Raw genomic sequence first — 21,288 nt, forward strand, 5'->3', positions numbered from 1 at the left:
GAGTTCATCTCAGTTTTTACTTTCAGTTCCAGCATAGTAAAAAAACCTGCCAAACAGATTTTCATTTAATTTTAGCAAACCACTGTAAATACCAAACACACGTTAACACAATCTCTTCTTTAATGACTGGGATTCTGTCAGGTAATTGGATTTGCCATTAGTAACATAATTATAAATCTACTTAAATCATAAATCTACTGCCAAATCTGCTATAACAGACAGCTCTTTGGCCCAAATTATGTAGTTGTTTGTGTGTTGTTTTGTTTGTTTTATTTTTAATGGCCGCATCAGAAATAAAATAGAGGTGGCTACAATACAGCATGTCTGTGATTACTGCTTCTCACAGCACAGTTTTTGATTGTATTATCTGGATAATACAATCCCAGTGAGTCAGTGTACTTGCAACAAGGCAGGTGACATTTTTGTCACAGATGACATGCTGAATTAATTCACTGACACTACTTGTTTTAAAGTTATTTCCTGAAGCAGCACTGTAGAGACAGTTGCTCTGTTGCTCTTAAAAATAAATAAAAAGAGAAACGAATATAGACATAAATGTGCCCATAGCTTTCACTTTCATAGACATCATCAGGCAAAAAAACGTTGCTCAGGCAGTTTCTACACTTTCACAGGAGCTTTGCACATCTCAGATTTGCTTTCCAACTTTGTCTCAAAATTCCTACCATTGGACCCTTTCTTGAATCTCCAGGACGTCCATCTTCTCCTGGTGGCCCAATAGGTCCTGGATCTCCCTATTTAAAAAGGAATAAAACCAAAGACATTTTCATTATTTTCATTATTAATATTTGAGATTTTACAGAAAAGAACAAATATTCCACTCTTTATGACATTGACATGACAATTGCTGAGCTAGGTAGTATGAAATGAATACTTTGACAGGAAGTTTCTACTACCCTAAGCTAGCACAGGCTGGTGTAAGGCTGATGTAACCTTGTTCCTGCCAGAGTGCAGAGGACAGCAAAGAAATTAGAAGTGATGGCAAAGACAGGTTATATTTAGAAAGGCTACAAATGCAATGGCACAGCATTTCAGAGTTGCAAACTCCACAGGATGAATTTTATGAAGACCCAGGAAGAAAACTGAGTTTTTCTTCAGATATTACCCTGGGTAATTTTAGCCCTGCCAATGACTTTCCTGGAAAGCAAAGAGGCTTAGATTTCACTTTTCTCATGCTAACTCTTGGACTACTTTTCTGATATTCAATTTATGGCAACAGATTTTTTACTTTAAGCATCATTAAAAGAAAATTTTAGTTTCCAGTGAAACTTTTGCTATTTTTTAAAAGTACTGAGAAACTCAGTATTTCAGGACATTCACTGGGGAATACAGGTTAAAGGTTCTGTCAAAAACATGCAGCAACTGCAACGATGAGAAAGGAATCTGAAATAAAAACTGCTATCTAATGTTACTGTCTCCATGTTAGTAACAGCATAATGGCTGTCTAGGGAAATGAACATCTAATCCCCAAACGTGGGTGTAGCTCAAAATAAATAAATTTCCAAGTACACAACCACAGCTGTTCAGGAGTTACACGTAGATCTACTATTACATTAAATACTTAGAGATATACTAAGAAGACCTCAGACCATGACAACTCCTGGGACTGCAAAATATGTCATTTCCTCGTCTAATAAATGTATGCCTGGCTTGACTACTTCAGATACCAGGATGTTCCAAGAACATGAATGCTAGCAAAGCATTTTACTTTCCACAATGAAGAGAGATTACAGACCTGTGCAGTCTGTTATATTTTTGAGCAGTTGGCAGAAACACAAGAGGATTTTGTTTAAACAAAAAAATTATTATAGAACTAAATCAGCAAAGATTTTTATATATTTTAAAAATCAACTTGCACTTTATAAATACTCAGACTACTTATACTGATGTATTAGTTTCTGCACATAAAAGCCTGATATAAAATCTAGTAAAGAGTCCGAAAATTCCCACAGGCTCCAGTGAATTTTTATTGTGGCTCTTCTGCGATGAAGGTGTAATGAACTGTACCAAACTGATCAAATTAGAGTGAAAGGGCAGAAAAGTCTACAAAATTATTATTTTCAGCAAGACTGTCATACAAATGACTTACTGGTCTATTAAAAAATGTCACATTAATGAAGAAAATGGCACTATGTCCAGAAGGCTGACTGGTGTCCTGAAACCTGTCTTCATGCAAGTCACATGTTACAGCATGCCACTTATATTTTCTTGCACAAAGTTTTGCAATTTATTATGATTTTAATCTAAAATAAGAGATATGGGCACCTCACACTCCTTTCTTTCTTCTCAGTAGTTGCATTTTTACTGCAGCTATACCCTGAGCTTGTTCTCTCTTTCCTACCTCATCTGTACACAAACCAGCTCAAACCACAACCCAGCCCTCTGTGATGTTCTGTTGCCAGCCTGTTAAGTACACCGCATATACAATACCTACATGTGCATGTGTGTAGGTGCAAATATATATACTGAAGGAAGAAGAAAACTGAGATGAAATGTCTTCAGTCACTGAGTGTCTATTAGTGATTACTATACCAAAGCTGAAGAGCATCAATTAATGCTGAACTTAATATTATAAAACAGCCACTATTTTTTTTTTTAATAAAATAAAAATGGGAATTTGTGAATATTCAAATGTTTTCAAAACCTTGAAAGTTAGTTTTACTAACTAGTTGCTAAATCAGCATATTTTCCTCAGAAGGACAAGTACCATCCAATTCAAGTACATTTTTTCTGTAGATAAAATGAAGGGGATATAGCTCTAGTTATCTGGTATATAGCATTTTATTTAAAGTAGTGCATACAGTCCAGTTATTCTCTTGAAAATGACATGCAAAGATTCACACACAAACATTCACTCCCAAAAAGTCTTCTAGTTCAGCATTTATTCCTGCACGAGCTCACTGCTGCATGCAGGAAATCTTTAGACTTTCCAAGAAAAAAAATGCTTAAGAAAATAAGCACCCACTAAGTCCAATACCATGTTCTGTGGCCACAAAACACTATGTTAATTTTTGGTATTCTCAGTACTCTTGACCTCTAAAATGCACTCAGCTTTATTACTACAAAAAGAAATTTTGACTTCTTTAATTTGCATTCCTTCACCTTTGACAGAAATGTGCACTAAAAAATATCCAGTCGCTGGTCTCCAGCAGATGCATACTAGATAATCACCTTTGGTCCAGGAGGCCCCTTAACAGATGATCCGGCAACACCAGGTGGCCCTCTCTCTCCAGGTTCACCCTGTTATAAAATAGCATAACTCTCATTTCAGCAGTATAATTTTCTGCACAAGTAACTTTTTTTTTTTTTCCCAAAACTTTATATTATAAAAACATCTGTAGAACTTTACATAAAAATTGACAATATTTGGGAAAAAAACATTGTGGAAGATGGTCTAATATTCAAGTTTTAAATAATTATGGTTTAACTTTATATATGATTTTTTTAAAATAGTAATTATTTTTTTTTGTCTGGCATACTAAGCCAGAATAATAACCAGAATTGGTATTATTTCAGTTTACTTACCATTCAGAGTAATACTTAATACTCACAAAATACTCTGATAGAAAGCTAATGTTTCCAAGACAAAATTTGCAAAATGTTTATTATTAGAATCACTCTGGCAATTTTAATTTAGCTTCTCAGTGCTTAAGCATAACTATGAAGTTTATAATTACATTTCCCTGTTCTTTCTCTTCTCAAGACGCTCATGTCATTTAGTACAAACAGGACAAACAACAGGATTGTTTTGGCTTTCTAAAGCATGGTACACTTGAGAAATTTGTATGTTAAATATATCCCATAAATTTTTGTGTATGAAATACAAACTGAAGGGTTGCCCTGAAAGAAGCAGCTTACTTTTGCTCCAGATAAGCCTTTTTCTCCTTTAGAACCAACCAGTCCCTGGGATCCTTTTTCTCCTGAGTCACCCTGAAAAAAGTAAAGCTTTGGTTTAAATTAAAGCAAAATTTCATTCACAGCTGAATGAAGCCCATAGTTAGAAATTTAGATGCTTCATTCAGTCTGAAATCCCACTCAGTTTTAGAATCTGCTCCAAATGTCTTAAATTTAACTAGATGAGAGATAAAAACGTTTGTTTACTCATAATCTTTTCGATTTTTTAATTTCATATTTAAACATCTGAACAGTCATACCATTTACCTTAGTTCCTCCTCTTTCCATATCAGCACGCTGAGATAGTCATAAAAAGGCTTAGGTTCCACATATTACATTAGGTTTAGGAAAATCATATAGGAAAATTTTGATTTTTTTGCATAATGTCAACCGAATTAGTGTATTAGAACAATTGCAGGTAATTCAGAAAATGAAAATTAGATTAAAATGAAGTTTAAACATTCATCTTTGATTTGAGGTCTTGATGGACATGGTAGTTCAGAGTCTGCTGTTGTTTAGCATCCCTGAGGGTCCCATTTCTGCAAGACATCTTCCATAAAACTGACATAACATCTCTGTGCCCACTGTTCACAGCAGACTGTTCTTTGCATTGTCCTGAATACACAAAGCAGCTGCTCAGTGCTAACATTTTAAGTTATAATGAATTTCAACAATAAAGGTGATAATATCAAGATGATCATTAGAATAATGTATGTGAAAGAAAAATTCAGCATCATCAAGTACAAAAGCTAAATGTAACTTTAACTCAATCTTTAATCTCAATTCAGTTGTATCTTCCTCATATACCAAGAGCTTCATTTCAAAAAACTGTAATAGTAGGTGATTTCTATTTTTTTTTTTTTTTCCCTAAGTAACAACACAAATGCCACATATTTATCCACAGTGGAAGGTTGGTATTTGCACTGCCCTTGCAGCTGAAAAAACATGAAGTTGCATCCTTAATAGGTGTTAACTACAGCTATTCAGATATTTTCTGATTAAAGATTTATAGTTAAAAAATATTACACTGAATAATAGAATCATAGAATGGCCTGGGTTGAAAAGACCTGCTATGTGCAGGGTCAACAACAACTAGACCAGGCTGCCCAGAGCCACATCCAGCCTGGTCTTGTGGGGCATCCACAACCTCCTTGGGCAACCTGTTCCAGTGCTTCACCACCCTCTGAGTGAAAAACTTCCTCCTACTATCTAAACTAAACCTGTCCTGTCTTAATTAAGATAGGACAAGGAGGAAAACCATTCCCCTCCTGGTTATACACTCCCTTCAAATATTGGAAGGTCACAATGAGGTCTCCCCAGAGTCATGTTCAGTTCATCAGTTCAATATGTTAGTAAGGTGCTACCTTCGTATAAAGCTGCACAGCAGCAGACTTTGAAGGCCCCTGGATTGTCAGCAGCCATTCAACAACTAGCCAAAGCAATGAGTTTTGCTCACTCAGCACCCTTTGGATGAAGTAAAACTAAAACCTTCCTCCTTGTTCTAAATTGACTGTATTGGTCACTTTGATTTGCTGCCCTCTAAACTTCTTTCCACCATACTGAATTTATTAACCTTTCTTGTAACATGCCTGAGATTTTCTTAAAGTCTCAGAATTTCCCTTGGAAACAAGGAACTTTGGTTTTGGATCTTTGTGGCAGTTTAGATACCATGCTGGAAAACTTCAGCCACAGCTCACAATTCTTCTAGATACTGCAGGCTACATCAATTTAGCCTGATTTCTTTGTGTCAGGAAAAATCTGAACAAACTTTAAGACACAAGCTATCTGTTGTGAAGACTGTGAAAATTAGTGGAAGTCAACAGCACATAAAAGGCAGGACTGCTAAAACAGCCGCGTATTCAGATGACAGTCACTGTAAACAAAATTTGCTGGAAACATCTCAACTATCACCCTCCATTTCCCCTGACAAATCTATTGGCACATGCCATCCCCCAGAATGAACTACTTGTTATTAAATATCTGAAAAGTGTTGAAGGCTGAGTTTGGTCTTCTTTCATCTAAGGCTTTTATATTCAGGAAAACACATTTTCTTGCCTTTTTGCCTGAGTTCCCAGGGTCTCCCTTATCTCCTTTCATTCCCTGGTCTCCTTGCGGACCCTTAGAGAAGAATAAATAATAGTATCAGCATACATCAATAAATTATTTCATTCTGTAAAATGGTTCTAAGAGTGTGTTAGAATGTTAACTCATTAGATACAATATTTTTACTCAGGTAAAGGTTGTTATTCCCAGCAAGTTAAATATTCTATAGATCCAAAAAGATAAGATTCTGAAGTTCTCTTAAAGCCTTCCATCTACTTCTTAAGCCTTGGTTTTGTGTTAAATAAATTTACATTTATTCAGCAAGTAAAAACATGGATGAAATTTGATTGTTATTCTGTGTACAATGTTAACATAATAAAAAAGCAATTTTCTTGCAAAGTCAAACATTTTGGATTGAAGGATTGCTCAGTCTAAAATGCCTGTCTAAACTAATCTTTTTTTCGTGTGAACTTGTATTACAGTCTTTGATTTATCTGAATATATTGCACTGCATGAGTCAGATGATGCTCACAGACTGGTTTGTTCCATAAATGAAAGTGGGAATTGAAGACTACCTCACTCGTTGTACAAACTGGTATAGGTGTTGCTTCTAAGACAGGTCTTGCTATAAAGAGTTGAAAATATCTATAGGAACCAATCCTGCCCAGTGCTTCTTCCATGAAAAAAAATCACCAAACTCAAAAAGCCCATGTCACTTCCCCAATTTTGGGGGAATTCCTATTTGAAATGGCAAGGTTCTTGTACACAGCTTTTGTAATGGCAGCTGAAGTCAAAGCTGCAAGCACTTACCATCTTTTCTATCATGAAAGCAGTGTGAGCACCGCCATCAGATAAGACTGCATTGTTTCCAATCATTGTAGAGGAATTGAAGTAGTGGCAGCCTTTCTAACAAGCCACAGAGGTATCTCACCAGCTTAGCAAAGATCTTTCTGTTACGGCTGCAGTAATGGTTTTAGGAGCACAGGAGTCTTAGGGAAGGACATTTTGATTTTAGAGGGTAAAAATTTGAAATTATGGAATATCTCATATATTTGATTTGATTTTAGTTGATTAATAGAAACAAAATCTTCTACTTTGTTTATCAGTAACCTGGGAAAAAAATAGAATTCACTGTAAGAAACAGTTAAAACAGGCTCACTTTTTCCCCTCGTTCTCCAACTGCTGGGATTCCTGGTTCTCCTTTTTGTCCATGTTCACCTTGTTGACCCTAATAACAAAAAACACGTCTGTTTGTATTATTTAACTTCTTTACACATAGAAACGGTCAAATTTTCAGTCAAGTCATTTTTGACTGAAACATTCTTTTCTGTCAAAACTCCAGTAACTTGTAGGACTGCATCTATTTTATTCACCCATGCACTGTGGAAAAAGTCTAAGTAAATATTTCCAACTTCCTTCTTCTTGTTCCAATTCATTTAAGTGCATTGTATTTTCTATTTTATGTTGATATATCAAAGACTCTTCTTTCACTGAGAGAAAGATAATTCCATATAAAGAAAAATCAGAACTTCTGTTTAAGAGAAAGTTTTGCCCTTGTGATTCTTCTTTCCAGTAGTATAAAACTAGTTCTTTCTAAAGAAATAGAAATTTAATTTTCCAGTTAGGTTTTTCAGATTGGTTTTCACAGTAAGGAAAATGTTTTCATATTTAATATGTTTCAGAACTACTTATTTTTCCCTACGTTGCTATTAAACATTGTTGCTGTGACTGCTACTTATGTGCCAAAGTAATGTCCAGATGAACATGACTGTACTCCTTGCTGCTTTTGCTGAAGTGACAACTGTGATTCTTTTGTAAATCAAGGTGATTATGAAGCATACATCCACTTCATAATTTATCAGTTCATTCCATTAGCTCTCCTGAATATTTTGCCAAATTCCCTTTTTCCTCTCATGCAGCTCTTACCTGATACTAGACATTGCTAGAGACTTGGACTTTGGAAGCAGTAATTCTGTACCCTATTTTCTCATTCTTTTTCTACTTCTTGCTATGGTGCACTGTTGCCTACTATATTTAAGCTCTTTTCTCTCTCCCAGTGTATCTACCTTTGTCTTTGGTTCTCTCTCATGGTCACTGTGGAAGGCTGAAGGATAGACAAGCCTAACGAGTGTCCAAACTATAACTGGTTTACAACTAAGTAGCTTACTAAAATTATATATTTATATTTAAATGTAATATGTATGAGGAATTAAATTCATTTGATAGAAACATGTCTGAAAGATACTTTGTTTATAAATTTGTGTTCACTTATAACATAAAATCCATATTCAAAAAGCAGAAGTCTCATGTTCTACTTTGAAAACATGAGTGTTTTTCCCTCAAAGATTCGAAAGTGAATTGCTATTTTCAATGAACAGTTCTCCAGTGAACAGTTAAATTTTTCATCTCATAGAGCACATTCTTGAAAATCTGGCACAGATACATTGCTTGTTGCTTCTTGCTAGTGATAGATATTTTTTAAAATAATGTATTAATTATTACCTTTGGACCCTGTAAACCAAGACCTCTAGATCCTTTTGCCCCAGGATTTCCTTTTGGACCCTGCTTACCCTATAAAACAAAAATGCATTATATTATTCTATATTTGAAATTAACCATGAGTCTATCATCTTACAATTATATTATATCATCACTGTCATTCTTCTGTGGATTTTACAGTCTCATCCAAGTGTAATGACCACTGTTACTGTTCAGGGAGAAAGCAAATGGGAAGCATCTCAATATCTGCATGTAAGATCTGATTCACTGGTACAGTACGTTGTAAGCATGAACTTTAATCAACTTTTCTAAAAATAAAACAAAAACCCAAAACACAAAGCAAAATATCTTTTTGGACATTTCTGTTATTCTGCATCCACCTATTCAAGGCTGTGTTCAAGTTTCAACAGAGCTTGAAATTCAGAACCGGTGGACTTCAGGGGCAGCTCTGTGTTCAGTCATGGTTGGGTCTCTATGAAAAGACTGGATGAAATGCAGGACAGATCGTACAACATACATCTAGGCTGTTTATGGGTTCCCTCTGACTTAAGAATGAAACAGACAAATACATGATTCAGCTCACGCTAGCTGTCTCCGGCATATTTGCAGCTCAGTGTCTGTCTGTCCCTCATTCAAACTTACCTGGCTTCCTGGATTACCGACTCCTGGTGGTCCTATTGGGCCCTCTGGTCCTACCTGGCCTTGTTCACCCTATACAAAAAGTATTCCAGAGAGCTAAATTGCAGTAAATCATGTTAGCTGATTAACATGCTTAAATTAATCACAGAGTAGTAGTCCCTCAAGCTGAATTATTATGAATTGCACTGCATCTTTTTGAGTGAAATAAGAATTTTGAACAGAATCATAGAATCACAGAATGGCTTGGGTTGGAAGGAACTCCAAGAATCAAGTTCCAACCCCCTGCCACAAAATCTTAAAGTCTGCTTATGGCAATTGATCTAATGAAAGTCTGACTTCTTCATTCTTTCAAACGCTATCTCGTTTATATAGACAGTGAAGGCTAGAAGGATCAGTAGCTTATATTTGCAGACAGATTAATTTCAAGGATTATCTTGCACAACACTCAGAAGAAAAGCTTGTGACCATGAAGAGGGCAGTTAGAGAATATTTTGGAAAAATCTTTGTCAAGTGGCATTACAGAGGTTTTGTACAGCACTTAAGGAGAGAACAGAAGAATGATGGTGGGGAGGTACTGGGAGGGTATAGGTACTGGGAGTGGCACGGACCTACAGAGATATCCAGGATGTGTGACACCAGTCCACAGAAAACAATAATTCATTTCACTTACACCAGAAAATCTTAATTACTGAAATTGTTCCAAATACTTACTATGCTGGCCATCACTGCATTTTTGTGAGCCTGAGAAACAAAAAGCTAACACATTTCGGAAGCCAGAGTGTTTCTTTACCTGTCTCAGGTCCATTAGACTATATGACTGAAAGCGTGTTCAATATTTTTAAAATATTCAAATCACATTTTATACAACATTTTGGAAATAAATTCATGCAGAACAAAAAAAGTCTATTTCTTCCCTCATACTCCCTACTGCACAGAATACAGTGCTCGGTACTTGCAGTTAACATTATGAGACTCATTTATTGATATTGATAAGCACAGTCTACAAAGCTGCATTGAATGGTATAAATTAGTTCCTGAGATTCCAGGATTCACACAGATTCCTAAGATTCACGCAACTGTTGTGCAGTTTTGCAAATAATTCATCTTTTAATTTACTATATATATAACTAACTATAAATATGATTAGGAAAATATTCTGTCCCTCACCTTGTCACCTTTTATTGGTGGACCTGGCGGTCCCACTGGACCAACTTTGCCTTCAGAGCCTTTTTCACCCTAGAAATATGAAAAAGTTTAGAATCATACTAAGGAATTTATAAAGAACATCCAAGACAAACTGATCAGCACAATGTAGATAATGAGGAAAAAAGTTTTCCTTTGCAAACAAACAAGGAAAACAGTCAATGGAATTACTAGTTTTACAGAAAAGCAATTCAATTGTAGTTCATAATTTCATCTGCATTCATTGTGTTGTTGAACAGAGCTTCAAAAGGAGAAAACTAAACTCTAGGAAATGGGAAGGCACATTTTGAGAATGCGAAAATAAGTTCATTTTGTCAGCAAATAGAGTGGCTCAGAACCTTCCAGTGCAAGGAAATGGCTAACATTGTTTCCATGAAAGGAAGAAAAATCTGCTTTATTTAGTAGTTCAAGGCTCTAGAGAATCTTGAAGTCACTCAAGGATTCTGATGAGAAGCCCGGTTGCAATTTTACCATAAGTCTTTGTTTGTTTCTATTTATTTTTTAAAAAAGAATGTTTACATATATTAACAAGTGCCATTAATGAGGTAACTGTCCACAGAGACTCATATAACCCATTTTTTAGCTTCCAAAAATGATATGACAGAAAGAAAACAGTTCCTGAATATTTTCTTCCAATAGAGAACATAGATAATTTTTCAGAAGACAACAGTAACAAAAATAAGATACCTTATTGAACACATAAATAAGACAAACACTGACTTCTTGAGAGGAACGGTATAGATCTTTTGTAGTTATCTTGATAGTTTTGAACTAGGAGGAATATTTAGAGAGCACGGTGATTCAGAAGACCAAGACTGGAATAACCAATTCTCTTAAATAGCTTAGACTTTACAGCAAATTCTTTCTACAATGTTTAAAAAGAAATAAACTCCATAAAACTACCTTTTGGCCTTGAATACCTTCTCCTGGTACACCTTTCTCACCTGGCAGACCATCGAGGCCACGTAGTCCCTGTAAGAAAAGAAAAAGAATTAGATGACATCAGCATTTCATTTCTTACTGACTTTTTCTCTAACTTGCTAATATAGTTCCTAGCAACTCTTACAACACAGATAGCTAGAAACAGTTCCACAACAGCTGGCTGAGTCCAGATGATTAAAACAATTGTAATAAACCATAATTGGAGGATTTAGATTAGAAGAAGCTAATACTGAAATGCTCTGAACATAATTAACTTTTAAAGATGGTATCTTTAAAACCCAATTGTAACTGTGGAATAAATTACAGTAATGATATTTACTGCTGTGAAATTTATTCCCTATAATTTTGTGTACCTGAAATGATGTCAGTCACTAATTGAACATAATTTTTTTTCCATGCAAAATGACTGGCTTAACATACATACTCAGAGAATGTCAATTTTGTTTTAAATAAATACTAATTATTTTTTTATTATGGTAGTAATTTCTGTTCTTCCAGAAAAATCAGCTCTTTTATTATTTTAAAGATACTGAAGAGTTTTTAAGGATGATCTTGGTTAAATTAAAATGTTCCCACTTTTTTTGTGTGTGTGGGGAAAAAAGTCTTCCACTACCATTAGGAGAAACTCAAAACTAATATTAGAATGACTTCTAACAGCTATTTACATTTGTGGTTTCTTAATTAACAACCTTTTTGTGATTTTTAATGGAATAAGAGGACTACACATTACATACTCTGACCAGCAGGAAGAAAAAGCCTCCAGCGAGCACTTCTTAACAATGAAAGAAAGAGTGCAATCCTTTGCTAAAATCTGAAAATACCTTTCAAGGAGGCTATTAGAAAAAGATAACTGTTTCTCAAAGCTACAAAAAGCTTGCTAAAGGTACCTTGCTCTAATTTGGGAGTTAAAAATATAAGTAAAAGCATATCATTTTGGAGCTTTGTATTTTATGCAAATCACATTACAGATAAAAAGTTGCAGAATATCTCAGCTCCTGGAATTTCACCTTACAATAATATTTCAGACTATTTTTAAATATACCCTTATCTCAGAAAAGTACACGTATCAACATACAATTCCATGTCTGTCTGCAAGCTGAATACTGTAATCTTGCACACAGGGACCAAGTAATTTTTTCTTTCACCAGAACACATTTGGACATGACTTAATTCTCCTACTCTGGTAAACCACACAAAATTACTGCTGCAATATTGGGCTGGCATAGTCAAAAATACTCCTGTTGTTCTAGGTTATGCAGAGGGGTTTATGGAATCAGTATAGCAGTTGGTGTTTATCACTAAGACTTACTAAAGCTCACTAAGGCTTACTTATTTTCACTTCCAATACACATATCAATGACTTACTGTCATTCCTGGCTCACCAATTCCAATAGGTCCTGGAGGTCCAATTTTACCTTCTGGACCCTGAGAACCCTTGTGAAAAATAATTAGAAAGTTCAATTTTAGTTCAGTTTGATGCTTCTGAAAAGAGAAACTTTTATATATAGATGACTTAAGCATGTCATCAGAAAGGTCATCAAACATCTCTTGAAGTAAAACAAATATAAAAGATAAATTAGAAGCATTTGAAAATACATTTCAGTTAACGCTTGGAATCCAAGATTGTATTTTAGCCCTCCTGCCAACAGCAAAGTGTAGAAGAATATTGGTTCACTAGTGAAGACATAGTAAGACAAATCTGTCACTTGATTGTATATTTCAGTGATTGAGATGTATTTCTACACTTTGAACTATATTTACTCATTAGTGCTTGGCTCTGACCTCACACATTCAATCCTCACTTAAATGATACTATGTCTGACATATTTCAGCACAATCATAATGAAAATTCAGGGTTGAGCAAAAGGCAAGCCAGTTGCCTCATTCCTATGTAAACATGCAAACCTATCAATATTACACAGGTTTTATATTTAGACTAAAAGAATTTGAGTCTAAATATAATTGAGATAAAGCGAGCACTTTCACCCTAAAATGTTTGTACATTGTTTGCACTTCAATGGATGTGTGTATTATTGAGACTTACCTTGGGTCCTGGCTCTCCAATGCCAGGGACTCCTGGAGGACCATAGGGACCTATAGGACCTCGTTCTCCCTAGAACAAAAAACATGGAAGGAGACTCCTAATGCAATAGTCTCTTTTCTTAATCAAATTCCCTCACAGTACCTGTACACTCCATTATTTAGGATTATAGAAATATGTATCTTAAGTTAAAAAATTAAATCTTTTAGAGTGGAATGTTTAGGTTAGTAGCAAGGTCAGCATCCCAGCAATAAAAGTTGCTGCAGTAGATAATGATATTAAAAACCATTCGAAATATATTTGTTTCCATCATGTCTTTGGTTTTGACTTTATTCAGTAACTTGGTATGTGTTTCCCTTGCTTCTTTCATTTGGAAATCGAGCCACATTTATGTTTTAAATGTAGGACTAAATTTTTTTTCACCTCAGAACTGTTGTTTTTAGTGCTATCTTTGAAGCAGTTCCTAATTCTCTCATAGGTTTAATAAATTTCTAACAAATCCATCATATCTTCTACAGAAAACAAGCTTCAGATCCCCTCAAAACTGACACTTGGAGATATAAGCAGGGGTCAGGCAGATACAATCCTTTGAAGGTCTGATCTTCATTGCCTAGAGTTCCTGCCATAGACTGATGCTACAAATGCTAGTCCTGACACAATGGTGGATACATTCTGGAATCACTGCCTCAAAATGTTATTAAGATCCAATTTAACCTAAGTAATTCTAAAACTTCACGTAGCTAATGTAGTAATGATTTCCAATCAGTTGCAACTTAAAGTACTTGAAAGTTCTCCAAAACAGAATGAACTCAGTTAGTTGTTAACAAATATACATCCCCCTTCCATGCACTTCACACAGATTACAACCACTGTGTTGAACAGGCTCCACACTGCTCTGTTCAGAAATTGCAGTAAAACTGATAGGATAACCCCACATTAATTTGTCCCAGGACCCTGGTACAACAAAGGACCTTGAGCATGATCTCACTGGGCTTACGTGTGTTTAAATACAAACTGTTTCCAGTATATAGGAAGGCTAAACACTCAGTATCTACAATTTCTTTGAAGATTAAGGCTCAGCTGGAAATTCAAGTATTATAGTTAGTGAAAACTAATGCAATCTGTGATGTTATAGGCACAAAGAATTCCAAAATTATTTTATCTCAACTGAAGAATAACATGCCTCACATGCATTTTCATTTTATTTCTAGAAAGCTCATAAAATGAAGATCTACAAACTCAAAGACAACTTAGAATTCCTTATAAATAGGATAGTCTGGGATAATTATTAAACAATATGATAATTTGAAGAATAGCTAAGAAATTTAATGCTTATTCAAAAGAGCACACTTTCATAATTTAGTAAGTTAATACAGCATCAAAAACATAATTCTTATCAGGTAGATAAAAATCAGAGAAAGCTGGTACAATTTTGAAAACATACGTAACCAGAAGAGTTGAGAAACTAATAGGATTTTACCAACATCCATACTGCTTCAGTGTGCATTCTATGCATGTAGATCTTGCCAAAATATAGGATATAGCAACGTAGTTTAATGTATTTCTTGATACAGCTCACTGTCTGGATTAAATAACTGTATTTATTTTCATGAAGGCTTTGGACCAGAACCCCAAGTCAGTATGTATTCAGATTATCATAAATGATACATTTCTTTACTGATATAACAAAAATTAGAATAATAGAATCAGAGAATAACTGAGTTGAAAGAGATCCACAAGGACCATTGAGTCTATCTCCTGGCTTCACACAAGACCACCCAGAATCCAAACCCAATGTCTGAGAGTGTTGTCCAAATGCTTCTTGAACTCCAGCAGTTTGGTGATGTGAACACTGCCCTGGGCAGCGTGTTCCATGTCCACTGCCTTCTGGTGCAGACCCTTTCCCTAACCCTCAGCTGCCCCTCCCCTGACAGCTCCATGTCGTTCCCTCAGGCCCTGTCACTGTCACCACAGAGCAGAGCTCAGTGCATACCAAAGTGAACTCAACAACTTCTCATACGTCCTTCTCTCTAGACTCTTCACCGTCTTTAAGCTCCTCCTTTGAATACTCTTTAACAGTTTTATGCTCTTTTTATATTGCGGTGCCCAAAACTGCCCTCAGTGCTTGACGTGAGGGCACATCAGAGAAGAGTGGGACAAACTCTCCCAGCTGGCACTGCTGGGTCTGATGCACCCCAGGTTACGGTTGGCCTGTTTTGTTCATAGCTGTTTTGTTTTTTCTCCTCAAAAGGCCCATCTTCTGGACATCCATTTCCCCCATGGAATAATTTGGAATTGAACATAATGTCCCTCTAAATTCAGCTGATCAAAACCAATTTTATTATTTCCCATCGGCAGGAAATTTAAAGAAGGCCAAAAATAATACAACTAAAGCTAGTACTGGTCTTCACTTTAATTCTGTTTACAAACTCTATTTTAAGAACTGCTGTCCTTTAAGTGAACAGTTAGTTGAATTTTAGAGAAATGTTTTATACTATTTTTTTAGAAAATAATATACACAAAAAGCCACATTTTCAGAAGTGAATTAGAAACCTCCTTTTTAATTCCAAAAGGAGTAATTTTGTCTACCAAATTTCTTTACTGTTGACAGGTCACAATGACTCAATTACTAATGCAAGTTCAGCTTCTGAGTGTGCATCAGTTTGTAGAGGTGCAGAACAGTACCAGTTATCTCAGCACCATGTGCCCCATGGTGTGCTCCACTTCCAGGGCAAAAGCATCCCTACGGGATGTGGCAGACTGGAAAACTGACACAACATAAATAGTTGACTATTGCTGTCTCCCCACTTTCTGAGCCTGCATCAGAAGACTACTGAAGTCAGTGCATTTTGATTCAACAGGCTTTGAGCAAGTTGGTTTCTTTGTAGGGATGGGGAAGTCCCAGCTCTGGCCTCCAGCCTGAGAAGCTGTAGATTCTGCCAGGGATCACATCTGCAAGAGATGCCCTCTCACCCTGCTACTGCTAGAAATGGTACACACACACGCGTTGACAAGCCAGCTGTAGCTGCTGCTGAGCTTGGTGCTTGTTTGTCCCAAGGGCACAGCTGCATATTCATGTTTTGTCATGGTACTTCCCTCCTGTGCTCTCTCCCCATTCATCCCTCTCATGCATTCACTCACAGAGATCTGAATTAGCAGCCATTGCCAGGCTAAGCACATCGGCTCCTTTTGTCAAAGCTAAATCCGAAATCATATAGGAACTTGTTCCATTCTGAAAAATGGCCTTTGGTAAGTACAGGCTCCTCTCTGAACCGAAACAATAAACCGTGTTCCTTTGTTCTGTTTGGAAAGTGTTTCATATCTATTTATGACAGCTTCCAAAGACAGAACTTTCCAAAGACAATAACTCTGAGGAATGCTTCCAATTACAAATCGTTTGTTCCTTCCCAGGTTCACCCATGTGTTAGAGCTATGTTAACATAGACAACTTGCTGTCTTAATGGGAGTCCATATGAAGTTAATATTTTTCCAAATGCTCAGTTCAATTTTTTACTTCTTGATAAAGGAGAATGCCTGAAGATGACTGGAAAAGAAAAATAACCTTTCCCAGACAGGAAGCAAAATCGGAAACTAGTTCTATCTGTTCTAAAGACAGAGTATTTCAAACTGCATATTACTAATAATATGAATTACTAATAAGATTGGCATTAATCTTCTGCAGTCATGGTGCTACAGGTAATATGAAATGTATTAAAACAATTAATTGCTGTCAGAGATATTACTGACATTCAGAGGTAAAATTCTGCTTTCCAAAATACCCTCCTTGTAGTCACGTTTTTTTTTGTTGAGCACTACTCAAATTCTACTTTCCTTCTCTGTTGGGATTTTTCTTCAAGCTTCATTTAATATCAACTAGAGCAACAGGAAGGAAAATTTCTCTTCAACTGAGCTTAGCATTTTAACATTAAAACTGACAATTTTGGGAATATAATTAACAGTCTAACCCTCAGCAAAGAGTTTGTTATGATTAGTGCTGCTATAAATAACTTCTTTACTTTTAAGACAGCAAGTACACACTGCAAGGAACAGAAAGAGTGTATTTCAGAGCCCTTAATACTATAATGACTGAGTGATAACAATTAAACTAAAATGAAAAACAAGCTTTCAAATTTAACTTCCTTTCAAAGTAGAAAGTAGAAACAGATAGATCTGCTTACAGATTTGTAAGCAGATACAAATATTTAACAGATATTACTGATATTTTACATTTCTAAGCTAGCTGTGCTACATTGGAACTATGTTACTTTACCAGGAAACTGCATTTTTTTGTCTCTTGGGAAGGATGTAACTCGCCAGATAAGCAAGGAAAGAATCTGTAAGTCATGAGAGAAGGAGCAGGAATAGTTTATTCTGGGACACATTTTGAGGGAAAAATGCAATAATGGATTTTGCATAAAAGTATTACCTCAAGATGTTTTCGGGGAAATAACTAATTGAATATCCACATTCAAACTTAACTGTTTCATTCCTCAGAAGTTTGAATACACATCAGTTCTCATGTTAGATGGTAATTGAGCATTCTACTATGCATATGAAATTTTCCAGAGTGGCTTTCACTTTAACAGTGGCTTTTAAAGAATGTTCTCAGTCTTTCCAGTAAGGAATATCTTTCAGTTCCTGGAAATGTGTTTGTTTCTTTTCAGTAGCTTGTCTAAGACTTTAAACAAGCAACCCCAACGTTATTTCTGAAATGAGAGCCATAAGAACACCTTGTAAGTGGCTACCTCAGCTACACAGGTCATATCCACTCCCTGATTTTATGCCCCAATTGTATAATGTGTAACCAAATCTGTTTGTGAATTGTCCACTTTTTTTTTTTTTTAAATATTCAGTCGCTGCCTGATTTTCAGAACTGCCTTGAATACAAACAGTTACAGAACCTTACTTGTGCTGTTGTACAGACATGTATTTTTAGGTTAAAAAATTAGTTAAACAATTATTTTTGAGTAAATTAATGAAAAACTTGATAACAGGCATATGTATTTTGCAAATTCATTTATGTAACACCAAAATGCTATGCAAAAGTGTATCTGTACATCTTACATTGCTGATCCTGATGAGGTACTTTCATTTTGCAAAAAAGCAGTAAAAGCTTAGAAGTGAGAGTTCTGCTAGAGCAATATATGACATTAAATTATTTATTAATTTAATGGCATTAAATTCATTCTTAGAACTCCCTTGTTTTCTAGAAAAATATGGTGATTCTGTTTCCTTTTTAGAAAGGAAACCAAGATGCATGAAATCTTCCATGTTGGAATATTCACATTTTTCCCTATAACCTTTCTTTTATTGCTTTTGAAAGGCACAGGTGTCTTCTAGTAAGACCATAACCACATGGTATAAGTAGTAATAAATAATAATAAAAAAAATCTATCAAACGCAGTAGTCAGTTAGGATGCTATTTTCCTGTATTAGCCAATGCAGTTAAGTGCTATGTAGAACATAAGTACCTAAGTCACACAAAACAGGCTACTAGAAATGTTGGAAGAGAGATGAGATTCTATTTGGATAATGTTTCTGGGCATTACAGCTTACATCATATCCACAGAGCAAGTAGATATTTTGTTTCAATCAGTAGAAAACACTAACTTTACCTACTATGTCCCTTTATGAAAGCCTGTGCCTTCCTGTAATAAGCTCAATGTGATCTTCGAGAAGCACATCTGACAAAAGCAAATTCTATTGATTTAATCAAGATACCATCTATTAACCAGCCATCTAACATACTGCTGTCAATCCAGGCAAGAATACAGGATATTACTAAAGCAGATACAAGCATAGGTTTCCTCTTTTCTGATTTTCTATTTATTTCTCTTTCTCATATTTTTAATCTTATAATCTTTCTTTCAGTGAGATAGTAGTGTTTTTTTGTTTGAGAAATAATAGTTTTGCGTCATCCAGCAAAAAACATACTACAGGCTAGGGAACACAAAAATCTGAGTTTCTTACTCTGAGAACAAGAGTCAAATGTCTTCACAACAGATGGAGGGTTATAAGCTGAAATTGCACAATTTTAATTAATCAATTTGGTGTGTTAACTTTGAAAGAACTACTAAAGTTTTTTTTCCTCTGGACCTTTTGTAATTTTCTCTACGTGTTCTAGGGAATGGACTGGACTGGGCAGATACATGAGTGATCTGCAGACTCACAGAAGAGACCCAAAACATCTGTAGGCTGAGCTTGATCTGGAGTTTGTATCGTGAGGAACTGAATCTCCCCTTTCAAAGCTCAACATGGCCCATCAACAATGAACATAAATGTTCAGTAGTGGTGTTCTGTTTTATGTCATATTGAACTGCCTTCATCTCTGTTATATCAGAGAAGTCGGCTCAATAAGCAGAGAGTATTAGCATGGAAAGGCCATGGGTACAAGGAAGTGCACTAAGAATAGCCTTATTTCTTTTACCCATGGCAACTATAAATAACTGCTACTTCTCAGATACATTGTACTATGTGTCATGAAAACTAATTTTAAAAAAAGCAACTGACTAATCTTTCTGTAAGGACAAAAAATATTGGAAAGTTCGCTATGTGTCTGAACCAAAAAAGACCTTGACCTTTAGTAGCTGAATGGGTGTTTATTAAGCTATAAACAACTACTGATTATCTGTACTGATCATTAAAAAAATTTTCACTCATTTGAAATAAGCTCTGAAATGCCAAAAGTTGGCCTTAGCACTAGGTAGCAATAAGAGAGAAACTAAACATGCATATGTTTTGTTTCGTTTTTCTATATTCTTTAGCTTTAAGCATAATTACTTGTGTATTAATTAGACTTCTCTGACAGTGTTTTTATTTTCATGGATGTCTGACCCTGGAAAAGCCTTGTCTATAAACCTTAGCCAGAAGACTGCTGAGTTGGAAGCTGACAAACAAGAAAACTTTCTTTTTCATAGTGAAAATCTGCAGCAAAAGTGAATACTGAACCCAGGTAGGTGAATTATAGAGTGAGCTGCATGTATTTTACAGACAGTAAGCATATGAAGAGATTTTCAGGAGAACAAACATACAACAAATACAATTTAGTATTTAACTAAGGTATCTAGTAGTATACTATCCTGGACTCATCAACGTGAAACAACAAATTAAAAAATTACTGTCATTTGCTCTGCTAAATTAAAGAGAGGCTTGACTTTTCCACCACATGCATGAACAGCTTCTTTCAGATCCACTGCCTTCTTTCTTTCCTCACTTCTGAAATATTCTGTACCAAATCTCCTAATCAAGCATTTTGTAAAAGGATGAAGAAACAAGAAGAATGAAAAAGCACTTGTCAGAAGAGGAAAATCAGGGTTAATGCCAGTATTCCAGACCTTTTACCATAAATACTTCCTACATCTGAGTTTATTTCTGTGGATCTTCAAATTTACTTGTTGCCTAAGAAACAAAATATGAATGTTGCATCTTTGTCAAATCGCTCTATGTGAATTTTGTTGCCTGTGGTAAAATATATTTGTCATTAGACTCTACATTTTCAAACTGATAAATAAAAGATCTTTCTGTACTGAATGATGCTAATAGCTGTCCTATGGGCAGGACAACTGTATTTAATTACATAATGCAATTTGCAAAAGGTTTGCAAATCAGAAGACTGCCTACATTAATTAGATATCCAATTGTTTTTGCTTCACAAGCTGTAGTCAATACCTCTAAATGATCTATTTTCAGTGTAACTAACCTTACACCCCTACTAATTTTATAGTTGTCCTGAGTTTTGTCCAGTATATAAGCAATACAAAAATGACTTTGAAAGCTCATTCTCAAGATTTTACGATTACGGTCTAAAAATTAATTTTTTTTTTAAACCAACGCTCCTTGTGCATCTACTACTGTGCATCAGCTAGATGAAGTATATTATGTTGTATATTGAGGCAATGTCAAGCACAGATATAGGTTGGGCAGAGAACAGCTTGAGAGCAGCCCTGAAGAGAAGGATTTGGGAGTGCTTATTGATGAGAGATTCAACATGAGCCATGTGCACCTGCAGC

The 21,288-nt window shown here is 35.4% G+C and overlaps 1 protein-coding gene across 2 annotated transcripts in view; it reads right to left on the bottom strand.

Moving 5' to 3' along the window:
* The window catches only part of COL28A1 (collagen type XXVIII alpha 1 chain), a 57,675-nt gene that overhangs the window by 25,344 nt on the left and 11,043 nt on the right, over window positions 1-21,288 (bottom strand). For both annotated transcript variants that reach the window (XR_014884242.1, XM_010712543.4), the window contains exons 12-22: window positions 13,283-13,351; window positions 12,604-12,672; window positions 11,200-11,268; window positions 10,261-10,329; window positions 9,097-9,165; window positions 8,458-8,526; window positions 7,115-7,183; window positions 5,968-6,030; window positions 3,877-3,948; window positions 3,190-3,258; window positions 684-752 (exon numbers count right to left, since the gene is read on the bottom strand). Coding sequence is in view for 1 of the 2 variants with exons in the window: in XM_010712543.4 (XP_010710845.1) it covers window positions 684-752; window positions 3,190-3,258; window positions 3,877-3,948; window positions 5,968-6,030; window positions 7,115-7,183; window positions 8,458-8,526; window positions 9,097-9,165; window positions 10,261-10,329; window positions 11,200-11,268; window positions 12,604-12,672; window positions 13,283-13,351 (756 nt within the window). In the remaining variant the exon portion in view is untranslated. The remainder of the gene's footprint in view (window positions 1-683; window positions 753-3,189; window positions 3,259-3,876; window positions 3,949-5,967; window positions 6,031-7,114; window positions 7,184-8,457; window positions 8,527-9,096; window positions 9,166-10,260; window positions 10,330-11,199; window positions 11,269-12,603; window positions 12,673-13,282; window positions 13,352-21,288) is intronic.

This window comes from Meleagris gallopavo, chromosome 6 (assembly GCF_905368555.1).
Source record: "Meleagris gallopavo chromosome 6, MGAL_WU_HG_1.1, whole genome shotgun sequence".
Classification (NCBI taxonomy): domain Eukaryota; kingdom Metazoa; phylum Chordata; class Aves; order Galliformes; family Phasianidae; genus Meleagris; species Meleagris gallopavo.